The 16,373-nt window shown below is 41.2% G+C and overlaps 1 protein-coding gene across 1 annotated transcript in view; it reads right to left on the bottom strand.

Annotated features, from left to right (window-relative positions):
- Positions 1-8,762: 8,762 nt before the first annotated feature.
- Positions 8,763-16,373, bottom strand: part of pbx3b (pre-B-cell leukemia homeobox 3b) — a 94,087-nt gene continuing 86,476 nt past the window's right edge. Inside the window, 2 exon segments of the mRNA XM_048243711.1 lie at positions 8,763-10,794; positions 15,058-15,147. Coding sequence (XP_048099668.1) covers positions 10,702-10,794; positions 15,058-15,147 — 183 coding nt within the window. The 3' untranslated portion in view covers positions 8,763-10,701.

The following is a 16,373-nucleotide window of genomic DNA, read 5'->3' as shown; positions in this document are numbered from 1 at the left end:
TATGTAAACATAAACTATTTCGCTCAAGTAAGCATAAACAGTTAGTTCATAAACTATTTCAAGAGTAGGTATATACAGTATATGATCTAAATAGTCTATAAACATAAACTATTTAGAAAGAGTAGTATTTATGATCTAAACAGTCTAGTATGTAAACATAAACTATTTTCAAGAGTAGGTATATATATATGATCTAAACAGTCTAGTATGTAAACATAAACTATTTAGATAGGTATTTATGATCTAAACAGCCTAGTATATAAACATAAACTATTTAAACTCAAGAGTAGGTATATGATCTAAAACAGCCTAGTATGTAAACATAAACTATTTAAAGGTAATATATGATCTAAACAGCCTAGTATAAACCTATAGGTATAAAGAAGTCTAGTATGTAAACTATTTTCCACTCAAGAGTAGGTATATATGGTCTAAACAGCCTAGTATGTAAACATAAACTATTTCGACTCAAGAGTAGGTATATATGATCTAAACAGCCTAGTATATAAACATAAACTATTTCACTCAAGAGTAGGTATATATGATCTAAACAGTCTAGTATGTAAAAAATTATTCCCACTAAGTATATGGTCTAGTATATAAACATAAACAGTCTAATGTAAGCATAAAACAGTATTAGTATGTAAACACTCCAGAGTAGGTATATATGATCTAAACAGCCTAGTATATAAACATAAACTATTTCACCAAGAGTAGGTATATATATGATCTAAACAGCCTAGTATGTATAATGATAAACTATTTAAACATGTTCAAGAGTAGATATATATGATCTAAATAGTCTAGCATGTAAAACATAAACTATTTCTAAAATAGTCTAGTATATAAACAAAACCATTAGGTATATATATATGATCTAAACAGTCTAGTATGTAAACATAAACTATTTCGCTCAAGAGTAGGTATATATATGATCTAAATAGTCTAGTATATAAACATAAACTATTTCGCTCAAGAGTAGGTATATATGATCTAAATAGTCTAGTATATAAACATAAACTATTTCGCTCAAGAGTAGGTATATATGATCTAAATAGTCTAGTATGTAAACATAAACTATTTCGCTCAAGAGTAGGTATATATGATCTAAACAGTCTAGTATATAAACATAAACTATTTCGCTCAAGAGTAGGTATATATATGATCTAAACAGCCTAGTATATAAACATAAACTATTTCAGCCAAGAGTAGGTATATAGTATGTAAACATCTATTTCTAAATAGTCTAGCCTAGTATAAACATAAACTATTTCACCTCAAGAGTAGGTATATATGATCTAAATAGTCTAGTATAAACATAAACTATTTAGGGCCAAACTATATATGATCTAAATAGTCTAGTATGTAAACATAAACTATTTGGCCAAGAGTAGGTATATATGATCTAAAACAGTCTAGTATATAAACATAAACTATTTAGGCTAAGAGTAGGTATATATGATCTAAACAGCCTAGTATATAAACATAAACTATTTCAAGCCAAGAGTAGGTATATATGATCTAAAACAGTCTAGTATGTAAAACATAAACTATTTAGGCCAAGAGTAGGTATATATGATCTAAACAGTCTAGTATGTAAACATAAACTATTTCGCTCAAGAGTAGGTATATATGATCTAAACAGCCTAGTATGTAAACATAAACTATTTCGCTCAAGAGTAGGTATATATGATCTAAATAGTCTAGTATATAAACATAAACTATTTATATGATCTAAATAGTCTAAGAGTAGGTATATATGATCTAAATAGTCTAGTATGTAAACATAAACTATTTCACCTGCTATAGGTATATATGATCCGCTCTATTTCAAGAGTAGGTATATATGATCTAAACAGCCTAGTATATAAACATAAACTATTTCGCTCAAGAGTAGGTATATATGATCTAAACAGCCTAGTATATAAACATAAACTATTTCGCTCAAGAGTAGGTATATATGATCTAAACAGTCTAGTATATAAACATAAACTATTTCGCTCAAGAGTAGGTATATATGATCTAAACAGTCTAGTATATAAACATAAACTATTTCGCTCAAGAGTAGGTATATATGATCTAAACAGTCTAGTATATAAACATAAACTATTTTAACGCTCAAGAGTAGGTATATATGATCTAAAACAGTCTAGTATATAAACATAAACTATTTCACTCAAGAGTAGGTATATATGATCTAAACAGTCTAGTATATAAACATAAACTATTTCACTCAAGAGTAGGTATATATGATCTAAATAGTCTAGTATATAAACATAAACTATTTCACTCAAGAGTAGGTATATATGATCTAAACAGTCTAGTATATAAACATAAACTATTTTTGCTGATTTGTTGGTTTGAGACACCAGCAGTCTTCAGTTACTGGATGTGTTGAAGTGTGTAGCACTGAGAAATGAATCTTAGTTTGCCCCTGCAAGGGTGGTGTTATCAGAGGAAAATATTCTACATTAATGAGAGAGAGAGAGAGAGAGAGGTGGTCTGTGCTATAATGGGGTTGAGAGGCGAGAGAATGAAATATTAAAATGGCCATAATGAAAAATAGGAGGTTTGCCTTTCTCCGTTTCCTCGTGCACTCTCAAATGTGTTTATTAATTTATGTTTTAAATCATAACAATTTCATTTGGTGTGAGCAGTGCTCGGCAATGAGAATGGTTTAAAAGTTTAATGTCCAAACAATGTTCCTGTATTGAAATGTAACATGGGTCTTTGAACAATGCAGTGCAAGCAATAAATCAGACAGAGGAGAAAATTACATTTCATATTTAACAGAATATGAACTCTGCCTTAATAAATGATATCTTCCTTTAATTTAATTGGCGTCAGCTCAGATCCAACAGATTGCTAATAAAATTCGGGATTTCCATATTTAATGATGCATGCTTTTCATGGTAAATTTTACTCAGAAAATGTTGCCTGTAATGAAGCTTGCAGGGACCCCTAATAGGCTGCATCTTTAACAAATGTAGCTTCGCCCCTCTCTAAAGGTCCCTCGGTCAGTTCTGCCGAGTTAAACACATTTATGCACATGGTTTGATTCATGCAGCAACAAAAGCCGGCTCGCCACAAAGCTCATTGTTTTTGTTTATTGTAATTATTGCTCCATTACACTTGTGTGCATTGCTTCACACAGGCTGAAAATAAACAAGTGTAAAGATGGTGGCCAGCGAGGAGTAAAACTGTGCATGTGGGCACTTAATAAATGTTACGCAACCACCTCCAACAACAATTAATCAGAAAACAAACACAAATACACACACCACGAGAAGGCACCAGTTATTATGAAGTCCTCAGCCACACACACACACACACACACACACACACACACACACACACACACACACACACACACACACACACACACACACACACACACACAAACACACACACACACACAAACACACAGGCTAAAGCCCTATTCAATGCGCAAGCATAGCAGTGCTTGCTTGTAGAGGTGCATTTAAGGTTCCGTAACAGGCCATGTGCCTATGGGTATTTTATGGGTATTTTATGGGTATTTTATGGGCATTTTATGGGTATTTCTCCCCCCCCTCTGCTGTGGTCCTGTTAAGAGGGCGTCTCATTCTGACGCGGTCCGCAGAGAAAAGGGGGAATAAATGGATGTCAATTTCCATTTTAAATTGGCGGCCAATGACCCGTGGAGGCCGGCCCTGGACCACAGACAGACAGAATAACTCGAATTAGAAACGCCTGACATTTCAGTTAATTGCCCCGTGTGGTCAGGGCACCCTACTCACCTCTAAACCAGGTTCTATTACACACACATACACACACACACAAAAACACACACACAGTCCCAGGACCGGGCCAGGTCAGGGCCGAGTCGACCCCAGAGTCTGGACCCACGACCGGTCAAAGGTCGAGGTTCAGAGGTCACAAGGATGTCAGGGGCCAGTGATTGAGATCATTGAGTCTAATGAGGAAGTTAGAGAAAGCATCTCCAGTGACCTTACTGGCCGTACCACACACACACACACACACACACACACACACAGGAGCAGTGGCTAAACATGCAGCAGTGAACTGACTGAGCTGGTCGGTCTCTGCAGGGAAAAGAATGCTGGTTTAGTAATTCTAAAAAGATCTTATAAAACCACTGGGGTTGATTTCAAACAGCATGCAAAATGAAGGATGATCAAATAAGGAAGTCTAAATTTATAAACTAAAAACAACAATTAACGGAGGCAACACTAAACAATCTGAAAGGTGAGGTAAAATCTATTAAGTCTAACTAGTGGGTTAATATGCATTCAGTAATGGTATGGCGTTAGTATGCTACACACATTGGCACACGAAACATGTAAATAACATTCAATTTCATTACCCATTAACCTTACGGCAATCACAAAGGTCCTCAATAATGCCACTAAAATGTCCTTATGTCTATATAAATGTGTGTATGTGTGTGTGTTTTTTCAATACATGTAAATATGTACCATACATACATATTCAATCAGAGTGAGTGATCAACCCTGTCGGGTACAATCGCCGCCCTCTCCCACACTGACACTGTATATTATTGCTGCTCACTGCAACTCAGGACAAATGAGCCTATTGAAGGTATTTGTTGGCAGGACAATCATTTCAGCGGGAACATGCGGGGAGTCGGCTCGGCATCCATTACTCCCGCTCTGCTGCGTATAGTGCCTCGCACACCCCTAATTATGAGCTGCATTGACCAGTGGGAGCTCTTGATTGAGTCCCTGCTAAATAGGTTTACCTGCACCTCGGCTGAAGGTCAAATGGCTTATTGCACTGCGTTATGGATGGATCCTGTTTGTATCTTATTTGTTTGGATGGCCATACATTAGCAGGCTAGCATGGGGAGGCTTACCAAACGTTAAAGGAGACAATTACAGGAAATTACTAACTGCAGCAGGGACTCAGGTACAGTACGCCTCAGGTACAGCTCAGGTACAGCTCAGGTACGCCTCAGGTACAGTACGCCTCAGGTACAGCTCAGGTACGCCTCAGGTACAGTACGCTTCAGGTACAGCTCAGGTACGCCTCAGGTACAGCTCAGGTACGCCTCAGGTACAGCTCAGGTACGCCTCAGCAGCTTGGGTGAGGCTCGGATACATTTGCAGCAGGGACTCAGGTACGCCTCAGGTACAGCTTGGGTGAGGCTCGGATACATTTGCAGCTGGGGCTCAGGTACGCCTCAGGTACAGCTTGGGTGAGGCTCGGATACATTTGCAGCTGGGGCTCAGGTACGCCTCAGGTACAGCTCAGGTATGGCTTGGGTAAGGCTAAGGTGTGGCTCAGGTATGGCATACCTGTCAACACTCCCGGGTTTTCCCGTATTTCAAGGTCATCTCCCGGCACCCTCCCGTTTTGTTATTTCACCCGGAAAACTCCCGTAATTTGCATGGCCATCAAACTTCATCGTAAAATCATTGATCCATTCATTTTTTCTATTAGTCTGACATCTCTCAAGTTGGCAGATTGTGTATGAAATACACCCTACACATACACGATCACTTAGTTTCAATTTCAACCGTTTTGTCATAGGCTAAAACCTGGCAACCCAAAACCCAAATAAGGAAGCGGTGCCGACTCGCGCCCAGCCTGAGTCTCTTCAGAAGCAAGCGGGCTAGTTGAATGGCCTACTCCAGAACTAGCTGTTGTGAAATTGTTGGGAATTTAATTGATTAACACATCACATAAACTGTTATTGAGTGTTGTTGATACACTGAACTTGTGCCCTCGAACCAAATCTGACAGCAAGCAGCTTTGGGTTTTTAAAGTAGGCTGCAGACAGGCAGCTGGCGGATACATAACTGGCATGCGTGAAGGTAATGGTAAGGTAAAAGCAACGACCGAAATGCAGTGTTGAAACACGCGTATGAAACGATTAAATATGCAAACACAGATCCAGTATAAACACACTGACCCCAAAAAAAAAAAAAAAAAAAAAATCCGTTTTTGGAAAGCTAAATGTTGACAGGTATGAGGTATGGCACTGAACACTCACAGCACAGGAAACTCCAGGAATGACCAGGAGACCGGGTGTAAATAAATTGGATTACAGTAATCAACAAACAGCATCACAACAAATATTAAGTGAAGTGAAAAATATTACAATGAATGAACGAATGAATACTTAATTGATACTACAATATCAAAGAAAGAAAGAAAGAGAGAGAAAGAAAGAAAACAAGAAAGAAAGAAAGAAAGAAAGAAAGAAAGAAAGAAAGAAAGAAAGTGAGAAAAACCAAACGGACTGCTTGAGATTCTTAAAGCTGCATGCCCTTAAAGCCTTTTCTCAAGGTATATGGTGTTTCTCTCTCTTTCCTCTGGGTCTTCTCTGATGAAGCGCCATCCCCTGTTCCCCTGGTCTCCCTCATTTTACACTTTGCCCCAAATCCTTCTCTGTGTCCATCCTTCATTTTTTACACTAACAGGGTCAGAGGCGGGAGGAAGGAGCAGGTGTGCCCGAGTGTGTGTGTGTGTGTGTGTGTGTGTGTGTGTGGCATTGGCACACTTTTGCCAGGTGGGAGAGGGATAGCATGACTCTCTCACCTCTACTGTCCCTAACTTAACACACACACACACACACACACACTGCTCAGGGGTTCAGAGGACTCAGATGTGTGTGTGTGTGTGTGTGTGTGTGTGTGTCTGTGAGATATTGAGTGTGTATGCCACTGATTTGCTGACTCTGAAAACCAAATCAGGCCTCAAACACCAAGTTCTTCCTAGTCCTCCAGCAAGTGTTGGTGTGTTTATATGTGTGTGTGTATGTGTATGTGTGTTTGTGTGTGTGTGTGTGTTGTGTGTGTGTGTGTGTGTGTGTGTGAGAGTGTGTGTGTGTGTGTGTGTTGGCTTTGTGTTCAGCAGGGAGACTGGACCGACAGAGGCTGTGATCCCGGTCACCATGGCGTCTGTATCCCTTGGTGATGCTGGCGGGTCGAGGCTGACCTCTGTGAAAGCAGGGCAGGTCTTGGCTGTTGGCGAACAGTGATTTGATCGGAAAGAGAACCAGCATTAGTGTCTGCCCAGAGGACTTTTATTTTGAAAACGTCACAGAGACAAATAGGCTCTCTTATGTGGTAAATCTGCAGGGTCAGGAGGCGAGCGCTACACTGCCAGCAAACAGAGAGGGTGTGTGTGTGTGTGTGTGTGTGTGTGTGTGTGTGTGTGTGTGTGCGCCTGTGTGTGTGTGTGTGTGTGTGTGTGTGTCTGTGTGTGTGTATGTGTGTGTGTGTGTGTGTGTGTGTGTGTGTGTGTGTGTGTGTGTGTGTGTCTGTGTGTGTGTGTGGGTGGACAAAACTTCCTAGGGCCAAACACAGCAAAGGGTGTGTGTACATACAATGCTTTTGTCTATACCCAGCGAAGAATGTGTGTAGGGACAAGTCTCCCCGAGCTTGCACATACTGGGTGGTGTACTGTACATGAACACACAGATATCTCAATCAATACTGTCTCCTCACGCAGAAAGACACATTTGCACAGCACGGTCTCCAGAAGCATGCGCGGGTAATCTCCTGTCTGTCAGAGCGAGGGTTGCATGGCAGAGGGGCCTAATCCAGCCATGGATGCCAAAAGCTCCATCCATCTGCTAACGGCTGCCGCCCTCAGTGGAGAGCCACTTAGCATGTTTGTTTAGCGGGCTATCTTATTTGTTTGGATGGCTTCTCTTTATACTCTGGGTATTAGCAGGCTACTTACAACATGGGAGGCTTATCGTCCAAAGACGTTACTTGTTACATGTTTAGGGATAATCCGGGATTTGGTGAAAGCTGTGATCTGCAAACAACCCAATTAATCGGGGCAATTAATTAAGTTGCATTTGTCAGCGGGCTCGGGCAACAATTAGAACTATTAAGACGATCTTGTCTCCCGTGGCCCACGCTCGTGTAATGTGTTCTTGCAAGCTGTTCCATGGATTCCTATCAAAACCAATACTTCAGTCAGGCCCCCCAGCTTCAACATGCCACAGCCCTTATCACTGAGAGGGAGAATGCCTGGGAGGGGAATGCACACACACACACACACACACACACTCAACAAGGCTGCTGTCAGTCTCAGGACCCTGTCACAAGCATGTGCAGCTCTGGCTAGTACACACACACACACAGTCTCTGATTGTTTAAGCAATGTGTCACAAGTTGCCCTGATTTCAACAATTAGCGAGCCCACATCCTTTCTGCCTGTTCAGATCAATTAGTCTGTCCAATCCCTCGAATAGAATCTGATCTAAATCACTTTGTGTTATGTATGCATGCATGTGTGTGTGTGCATGGGTTAGCGTGTGTGATTGAGTGTATAAATGTGTGTGTGGGTATGTGTGTGTGTGACTATGTAAGAGTATGAGTGTGTCCTCACAATTGGATATGTGTTATTTAATTTAATAAAAAAAAACATTGTCTATTCTATACAAATATGTTGAATAATTTTCCTGGTTCTCTGTAATACGGCGTAGGTTAGCGTGTGTGATTGAGTGTAGAAATGTGTGTGCGGGTATGTGTGTGTAAATATGTGTGAGCCTGAGTGTGTCCTCACAATTGCATATTCGTAATTTCATTTAATAAAAAAAACATTAGCTATACTATAGAAATATAATGAATAATTTTCCTGGTTCTCTGTAATGCAGCGCAGGACTACAGAGGCCAGTTAGTAAAATCTCTGTTTGAGAATGATGTTGAGAATGATGTTGAGAATGATGTTGAGAATGATGTTGAGAATGATGGATAACAAATGAAAAAAAGACACAAGAGTTCAGAGGGTTTCCATCTTTAAAGGAAAACGTTTATTCATGTTTGAAATTACACAGAACTACCACAAGGAAGACTTGTCAGTCTGGGGCGTAGTTTGATAAGAAAGAAACACGAAACAGTTTAATACATTAGAACCACTGCCACAAATAAACTGCCATGACTTAATCCGTTTCAGAGTCACATACAATACAAAAAAAGAGAAAGAAAGTTTGCCCCCTGTCAAACAGGAGGGGAAAACGTTCAGCCTGAACGCTGAAACCTCTATGCATTACAGTTTCTTCTTCTTATGAGATTTTTTTTCCTTTTTTGCATGTAACAGATGATCAACATTCAAAATGTTCTTCAGTATTTACAACAGTTTTACTGTTTGGTGTTAAGTAATGTCCAACATTTCCCCAACCCCTCCATCAAAACTCACCGCAAAAACAAGTTCACTCGTCTCCTCTCCCCTCTCCCCAATAATCCTGTTATTCATTTAATCATATTATCATTGACAATTTTTATTTTTGTCTTTTTAAAAGCTGCAACAAAGCAACTTCGTTTTCTTAGAAGATTAAAATATACATTAGATTACATGAAGAAAAAGAAGTTTGTTACAAGATGCACAAAAAACAAAATGAAAACCAAAAGTAAAAAATAAAACAGACATAAAATATGGTGGTGATATTGTTTTATAGAGGTAGTACGTGAGCATTCTAAGCTAGAGAATGTTGGAATTCTATTGGTTTCTATGGGCTTGATGAGGTAATAAAGCTGAACTCTGATTGGTGGGATGTATAAAGACTCTTAAGCTATTTTATATACAACACATTTTGTGTGGATGGTCTTCCGTTGCCAAAATGATGTTCTACAACTAATTGGCGTAACTGCAAGACCCATAGCTATTTTTGAGAAATGATTAAAGTTTTTTTTTCTAGTTATCAATACAATGCAAAAATCCAAAATCCACCTCATCCATAATGATACATGTAAAATAATGTCCGATGCCTTGATCTACACGATGAGAAAATGCTGATATGGGTTGGGTATTTAAAAACTTTCCAAAAAAGAGTGCACCGTTAGATTTATACTGGTTGCCTTGGCGACGCCTCTGATACACGGGAACAATTTAGGTGTAAGGCAAACTGAGTCGCATGTATGAGTTGTTAACCGCACACGTGTGGAGCAGACATCCCCTCACTGTCTGTCTGTCTGTCTGTCCTTCTGTATGTCTGCCTGTCTGTCTGTCTGTTCCGCTGTTTGTTAGTCCTGCTAACTACGTGTATGAACCCTGCTGCTGCTAACCAGCCCGACTGCAGGAGTTCCGAACCAGAGTTTGGGTCAGAACCGCTGATGCTCAGGGCTGACCTCACTTCCTGGACACACACACACACACACACACACAGACATTGACTGAGTGAACGTTATAGCAGAGGAGAGACTTGGGTACTCAGTCCCACTGATAGAGCAGGAAGGAGCATGACTGGGTTTGTGACATTAGACTAGCCCAGATGAATAGTCTTGGTCACTTCATACTGGGTTTGTGACATTAGACTAGCCCAGATGAATAGTCTTGGTTTGTGACATTAGACTAGCCCAGATGAATAGTCTTGGTCACTTCATATCAGGCTTATATTAATGGGTCAGTCAGACTCCTCTCACTCTGGCTCCTATGCTCAGCACTGGACACACTGTAAACCAATAAGACGCAGAATATAAAACATAGCCGGCGTGCTGAGGCGCATGTCAGGAGACGTTAACAAATAGTTCTAAAACAGCGTGTCAAAAGGGTGAGTACTGAACGCAGGACACAAACGCAGCCAGACGATTGGTTCTGACGGCTGGTTCGGCCTCTCTGATTGGTCAGTCTGTGGCGGGCGCTGTAGTTGGGGTTCTTCAACAGGGAGGATGAAATGTGTGTGTGTGTGTGTGTGTGTGTGTGTGCATACGTGTGTGTAAATCAATTCGAGGTATCAGAGTTCACGCTGCCTGGTCCTTCGGTTGGGGAGATAACAGAGGATGGTGTAGTTGCATCCTGCCAGCCCCCATTTGTCTGCAGACAAAAAAAAATTAAATACGTGAACCATTTTAATATAGCTTTCTAATTTAACATTTCCAATTAGCATTTTAAACTTTTCATCATGCATCTATTTTTTTATTGTATTATTTTTTTAATAATTGTATTATTATTATTATTATATATATATATATATATATATATATATATATATATATATATATATATATATATATTATAATAATACTACAATAATAATACCATCATTAATATACATATATACAGTATTATATTATATTATATATATATATATATATATATATATATATATATATATATATATATAGTATTTACTTAGTAATAGGTATTTTCAACATAACACCACTATCAGAGAGAGAGAGATGGAGAGAGAGAGAGAGAGATGGAGAGGAGGGAGAAAGAGAGAGAGAGAGAGAGAGAGAGAGAGACAGAGAGAGATGGAGAGGATGGAGAGGGAGAGAGAGAGAGAGACAGAGAGAGAGAGAGTGACAGAGAGAGAGAGAGAGTGACTCTCTCTCGGAAACAAATTTGCCCGCCGTCGCAGCCAATGGGAGCGATGGCTGGAATCGATGTCTAATCAGATTTCGGCGGTGGTGGACAGCTTGTCGCTCCATATTTGGCCGTCAGTAAGGGGGGGTGCAACGGGGGGGTAGACGGGCCGGTTGGACAGGCCAACACTGAATAGAAGTGACGTGGAAACCCCCCACACACACACACACACACACACACGCAGAGCACAGGCACCCCCCACCCCACCCCCACACACATATACACACCACCACCCCCTCCCCAAACACCCTACACAGAGAACTCAAGCAATCTACACACCCCCACACACACTCACACACACACACATGGAGCAGGCACAGAGAACTTACGCAGCAACTCCTCTCACACACACACACAGACACACACACACACACACACACACACAGACACACACACACACACACACACACACACACACACACACACACAAAGGGAGAGGCTCTGCTCTCTGCTGAGTCCCTGGTGCTGGCTGGGGGTCATGGCGATTACTAGGCTTTGATGCTATTCCCCTACCCCTCTCTTTTTCTCTCTAATTCTCTCTCTCTGCCTCTCGCTCTCTCTTTCTTTCTCTCTCTCTCTTTCTTTCTCATTCTTTCTTTTTCTCTGTAATTCTTTCTCTCTCTACCTCTCACTCTCTCTTTCTCTCTATTGCTCTCTCATTTTTTCACTCTTTTTCTCTAATTCTTTCTCTCCCTATCTCTATCCCTATCTTCTTGTACTTTCTTTCCCTCTGATCTCTGAACTCAATCAATCATGTTCTCTCTCTCTCTCTCTCTCTCTCTCTCTCCCTCTCTCTCTATGTTTATGAGTCTCTGTTTCCCTCTTCTCTCTCTCGCAGTCTCTATCTCTCTATTTTTCACTTGTATTTCTCTCTTTTGGCTTTGTGTTTCCCTCTCACAATCTTGTCTCTAATTAAAATGCAATAAGCTGTATTGTCATAGCTGTAAGATACATTATTGGCGACACAGTGTAATATGCATACAATACACACATTGAGAAATATAAAAGAAAACAAATTGGCATGTCTCCCTCATTCTCTCTCTCTCTCTCTCCCCCCTCTCTCTCTCTCTCTCTCTCTCTCTCTTTCCTTCTTTGCTTCTCTTTGTTTAGTGTTATCTCTGTCTTTTGTGTCTTGATCTCCCACTGTATATGTTTCCTCCTCCTTCTCCTCCTCCTCTCTCTCTCTCTCTCTCTCTGGTTCACACAACAAAAGGTTAGCGTATGCTAATTTATTTATGATGCGCTGCATTATCAAAGCGATCCGTCTGTATTACAGTAGAGGCGGTGGGTTGGTGCATGTGGCTGTAGTGCTGCTGGAGGCTGCTGGAGGCTCTGTGTGTTCCTGGTCGTGGGAGCAGAATTAGGATTCCGCTGATTTAGAGTTCCTGGAATAGGTCAATAAATAGATTTATCTGCACAGCTTGGGCCTAGCGCCGGGGCAGAGCACTCGGAAACAGGAGCGGCACCAGGAGGGATCTCCCACACACACACAGAGACACACACACACACACACACACACACACACACACACACACACACACACACACACACAGAGACATACAGACACGCACACACACACACACACACACGCACACAGACACTTAGACACTTACACACACACACACACTTAGACACTTACACACACACACACACACACACACACACACACACACTTACACTTACACACACACACACACACACACACACACACACACACACACACACACACACACACACCCCAGACGTATCACCATCACACCACACACCAGCATTCCACTGGTCTTTCTCTCAACATCATTTTTCCCCTTTTTTTTATTCGCGCTGCGTCGTTTTCCCATTTTTTTCTCTTTGCATGAATGACAGCTAGCATAAGATGCATTATTTATATATTTAGTCAGAGTGCATGAGGAGCGCTGGTGGCCAGCGGGGCGGGCTGGGATGGACGTCACTGGGCTGAGATGCCCGCGCTTTGGTTGCTCCGGTGACGGAGTGTGATGTGACCTAAGCAGCGCATCGGAGTGAGAAACTCAGCCCGTGAGTGTGTGTGTGAGACGCCAGGGGGTAGGGTGTGTGAGACGCTCGCTCACACATTGTACATTTATGAAGCACTGCGGGGAGGGGGGGGGGGGCAAGACACACAGGAAGCTGAGAAGGCAAAGCAAATCAGTGCGAGCGTCAACACTTACTCCCCCCGCTAGCTAGCTCCCACCGCTAGCTCCCACCACTGACTTCAAGCCCTCTCCGTTGGGCTGTAAAACTATACCAGCCCCCTACACAAGCTCGGGCGCACAGCATCTGTTACAACATTACACGCCGCACTCACAACAGTAAACTTGAGAAACTGGAACACTGCTAGCTTTATAGCTGTGTTTATTGCTATCTTGTAAGAGTATATCGGAAAATACAATTCTATAGCGTATAGTGTTTTTTTTTTCTTTCTTTTTTTCTTTTACGTTAGCCTGAATATATTCTAAAATGTCAAAGTACAAATACAAGCCACCGGGGGACTATTAGAGGAAGAAAGTAGGCGAAGAAGTGATAAAGGAATTCATGTCTCCAGCGTCAGCGACTGCCCGACACAAAGAGAGAGAGAGAAAAAATCACATAAAAACAAATCTCAGTCTGCAGCACTGCTGAGGGAAAGATGTCAGCAAGCATCTCTTTACATTTTTCCCCCCTCGCTCTCTCTCTCCCTCACTCCTTCTATCTCTCCGTCTCTCTCTCCCTCACTCCCTCTCTCTCTCATCTAATAAATCAATCTATACCCTAGTGGCTTGAGATTATGCACAGTCTTATAAAAAAGCAGCCTATCAGCTCTTATCAAGGGAGAAGGAATTCGTGTCGGCAGGCAGCTCTAGGCTATCAGCCTTTCATATTCCATCATGCTGATAAGGACAGGGCTCCTTCTTTGAAGCATTTCAAAAACAGTTAAACAGCACGCAGACGCACAACTAAACGCCGCTCAATTCCAGCTTGATAGGGTTACGGTGGGATGACATCTCTATGAAGCGGTGCAGACCAAACATACTGTATTGCCTTTTAAATCTCGGCCCCCCAAACGGCTAACAGAGACAGACAATCTCATCAAGACATTATTGTTAAAAAAATATGACAGTCTGTCTATGCCCCACACATATGCCTGTGCATGCCTGTGCATGACAGACAAAAATGCCACATATCTACCAGTATGTTAAAGGACAATAATTGATAATAAAAAAAATATATATATATATATTAAACATAGCTATAATAAACAATAGACATAGCTATGAGTATGTTAAGGATAAAAACTGATAAGATAATAAAAGATGATAAAAAACAAGGAGACACATCTACTAATATGTTAGAGGATAACACTTAACCTCTGAACTGTATTTAACACAATTGTTCTTCATTAACTGTGTGTTGTTTTAAGGTGTGTTTAACGCTGATGAGGTGATATGTACAGGGAGATCAAACTGTGTGTGTGTGTGTGTGTGTGTGTGTGCGTCCTTGCTTGCGTGTGTGCGTGTGTGTGCGTGCTTGCTTTCGTGTGTGCGTGTGTGTGTGCGTGTGTGTGTCTGTTGTGTAGACTTACATTCAGGCCATGTGGAATGTACATGGAGTTTCCTCCAACGCCATCACTGTGTGTGTGTGTGTGTGTGTGTGTGTGTGTGTGTGTGTGTGTGTGTGTGTGTGTGTGTGTGTGTGTGTCATGTACAGTAGACTTACATTCAGGCCATGTGGACTGTACATGGAGTTTCCCCCGAGGCCATCACTGTATCCTGCCGTCTGACTGATAACATGGCGCAGAGTATCCACCTGCAGCGGAGACAGAGAACAATACCATCAATGCCCTGTGTCTCTCTCTCACACACACACACACACACACACACACACACACACACACACACACACAAGATATGCGCGCACACACACACACACACACACATACACAAGAAATGCGCGCACACACACACAGGCTTTCTCTCTCTCTCTCTCTCTCTCACACACACACACACACACACACACGCCAGATTGACACAGACTAGGAGGCACACAGTAGGGGTGTGTTGGGGATCAGCTGATGACAGATGCTGAATGCACTAATAAACAAACGCAGAGCAACAGGGAAATTAAAGAACTTAAAGGGAAATGGATGGTTTCTGACAAGAGTAAACCATAAATAAAATAAAGTGTTTACATTCCTCACTCCCCCATCATTTGCTTTCTCTTTCCTTTAGCACAACATTTCACCAGGTGTTCACACACACACACACACACACACACACACACACACACACACAGACACACACACACACACACACACACAGTCACTGAAATTGAACGACCTGCTGAGGGTTCTACTCTAAATACAGCACAGAATATAACACTGAAAAAACCATATATATATATATATATATATATATATATATATATATATATATATATATATATATAAATAATAATAATAATAATATATTATAAAACAAACAAACAAACAAAAAAAAAAAACAATAAGATAATTTCCACTAAAAAGTATCTATTTGTGATATCTCTTATTTTTGAGATATGTGTTGCATGCACAGTGATTCTCACAACACCGACACCCACTGAGGATGGAGGCACTCCACAGACAGGAAGTGTGATGTAATGGAGGACAGGACAGGACAGGACAGGACAGGACAGGACAGGAGAGAATGGGAGGGTGTCACACAGGAAGGAACTCCATCCATCCACCCCATACTAACCCAAGCGCTCAAGCCAGAGCCAAAGGCATTCACAACACGTACTGCAACATGGGGTCTGTTTCAGGGCACTGGGACAATACACTTAATCTCTCAAATCATATCATTTCATCTGCAATAATCCCCCAGATTACAGCAGGTAGCAGGATTAAAGAGATATTTAGGACTGGCCGCGCCACCTCTCTGTGAAAACAGATGTGGAGGTGAGGGGCCAGGGTATGTAGCTTGATCTGGAACTAGATCTTAATCTTAATCTTAATCTGAGTCTGCTGTTGTATCTGTCGTTGCCTGGGCGACCCT

The sequence above is a fragment of the Alosa alosa genome, chromosome 5 (genome assembly GCF_017589495.1).
Source record: "Alosa alosa isolate M-15738 ecotype Scorff River chromosome 5, AALO_Geno_1.1, whole genome shotgun sequence".
Taxonomy (NCBI): domain Eukaryota; kingdom Metazoa; phylum Chordata; class Actinopteri; order Clupeiformes; family Clupeidae; genus Alosa; species Alosa alosa.
The sequence above is the reverse complement of the archived record's forward strand: the minus strand, read 5'-3'. Positions and strand labels throughout refer to the sequence as shown.